Source organism: Buceros rhinoceros, unplaced genomic scaffold (assembly GCF_000710305.1).
Source record: "Buceros rhinoceros silvestris isolate BGI_N320 unplaced genomic scaffold, ASM71030v1 scaffold31354, whole genome shotgun sequence".
In the NCBI taxonomy this organism is placed as follows: Eukaryota; Metazoa; Chordata; class Aves; order Bucerotiformes; family Bucerotidae; genus Buceros; species Buceros rhinoceros.
Genome location: NW_010410595.1, coordinates 20,070 through 21,860, shown reverse-complemented (window position 1 = coordinate 21,860; position 1,791 = coordinate 20,070). Strand labels below are relative to the sequence as shown.

At 47.2% G+C, this 1,791-nt stretch overlaps 1 protein-coding gene across 1 annotated transcript in view; it reads right to left on the bottom strand.

The window, feature by feature from the left end:
- Nucleotides 1-1,060, bottom strand: part of SAMD3 (sterile alpha motif domain containing 3) — a 20,513-nt gene extending 19,453 nt beyond the window's left edge. The window contains exons 1-2 of the mRNA XM_010135699.1: nucleotides 973-1,060; nucleotides 22-211 (exon numbers count right to left, since the gene is read on the bottom strand). Of these exons, the coding sequence (XP_010134001.1) occupies nucleotides 22-211; nucleotides 973-1,051 (269 nt within the window). The 5' untranslated portion in view covers nucleotides 1,052-1,060. The remainder of the gene's footprint in view (nucleotides 1-21; nucleotides 212-972) is intronic.
- Between the last annotated feature and the right edge of the window lie 731 nt (nucleotides 1,061-1,791).

The following is a 1,791-nucleotide window of genomic DNA, read 5'->3' as shown; positions in this document are numbered from 1 at the left end:
CTGCGTGGTGTAATAACTCACCCTCTGGTTACGTCCGGACGTGTTGGAGAAGCTGTTTCACAACGGTCCATCAGGGATCCCGTCCCACTTCTCTGTTGCTGGTATTTATTGACCAGGTCCATCAGCAGTGCCTGGTGCCCGATCTTCTTCACCAGCTGCTGCACCATACGATCATTGAGAGCCAGAAGAGCTGCGCCACTGACTTCTTCCTCTGCAGGTTGAAGGGGATTAAGGAAATGCTGTAAAATAACTTTATAGTGACAGTAGCATTCTGTATGCCTAAAGCCATGACGGAGGAGGGTCAAAGGCAAGGATGCTTCCTACTGCTGACGGTCTTCAGCTGCTGAAGAGATGATATTTTAGCTACTGTCCTTTCCCAGGCGGTGCCAGGGGTCCTGGTCACTGGCCAGAGACCTTTCCCTGACAAAAAGGCAGACTGAAATCATGCTTTAGGGACCCTGGCAGTGCAGGGTGAACGGTTGCACTCGACGAGCTTAAAGCTCTCTTCCAACCAGATGATTCTGTGATGCTGTGAAAGGAAGATGGTTTTTTGTTGTTGTTTTTAGAGAGCGCACAACAAATAGCCTGGTCACGTAAGGGTTCCTCCTTCGCTCTTTTGGAGGGTGCTTATATACTCACACATAAAACTTTCACACGCTGCAGTTGCATTATTTTAAAAGATTTAAACAATATCCAATAGGCCCCGTCGAGCCTTTTAAGCTGCTGGTTCTGAGGTGTGTGTCTATGTACAGGCTTAATCTCATCCCCAGCATTTCTCAGAGACTTCGTAATAAATCTGCACACTTATTTTGATTTATCAGGTTTATGTCAGTTCTCACCCTAATAAATTTCTGTAAAAGACTGAAGCTAGTGTATATACACGTGCCTCACGACAGGGTGAGCAGCGCCAGCGAGAGGCATAGAGAGCAATACAGAACAAACCCCGCGGAAACAACAAAAAAAAGTGCTTACCACGAAACTTAGGAACTAGATCCCCTAAATTTCTCTGTCTCAACCAGCTGCAGACTTGGTCGACCGACCAGTTTTCCATCTTCAGCTGCTGCAATGCTGGATTTCACTGTGGAATGAAAAAGGAGGATTATTTTGAGGCTGAACTCCAAACCGAACTCCCACATTTCTTAGGGGAAAAATGCCATTAGCAAATAACGTTACCTTTACATGCTCCGAGTAAAAATAGCGCAAAATAATCCGACTAATGCCTGTTGCAAGTGGCAGTTTCCTTGGATCGCTTTCTTCACCTCCTCTCCCTTCCCTGCTTTCCCTCTGCTCTAACAGGCAGCCTCATTCCTTATAAACGCCGACCTGCCCCAGTGCCATTAACACCCAGGTTTCCACACCGAGAAGAAGAAAGGTGTGAAATTCGCCACCACCAGCTCATCAGGAAATGGCTGACATTTTACAGAAAGAATAAAACCCCAACACCGTCAGACAAGAGTCTGTCACATAGGGTTGTAGTAAAGCAAGCACCTTAACCCCCTCTGCACCACCATCAGGGACTCAAGCAAACTTTTAACCCTTAGTTACCAGCAGTAAGAGGCAATAGAGCTCCTGGGAAGTAGAGGGGAGGGGGCTATCTCCCCTGATAATTGCTTGTCCCATCCTTGAGGCTCCAGTTTGCCCTGGGAAGGAGAGGAGTGTTACACTGGACACCAGTATCAACAGCAGCCTCCTCCAGAGAAGGTCCCTTCTAAAGCAAAGCTTGTCCCACTCTGCCAACTCCTTGAGAGCAGAAAACTCTCTTCGAGGGTGATTTTCTTGTTACTGTGTTTT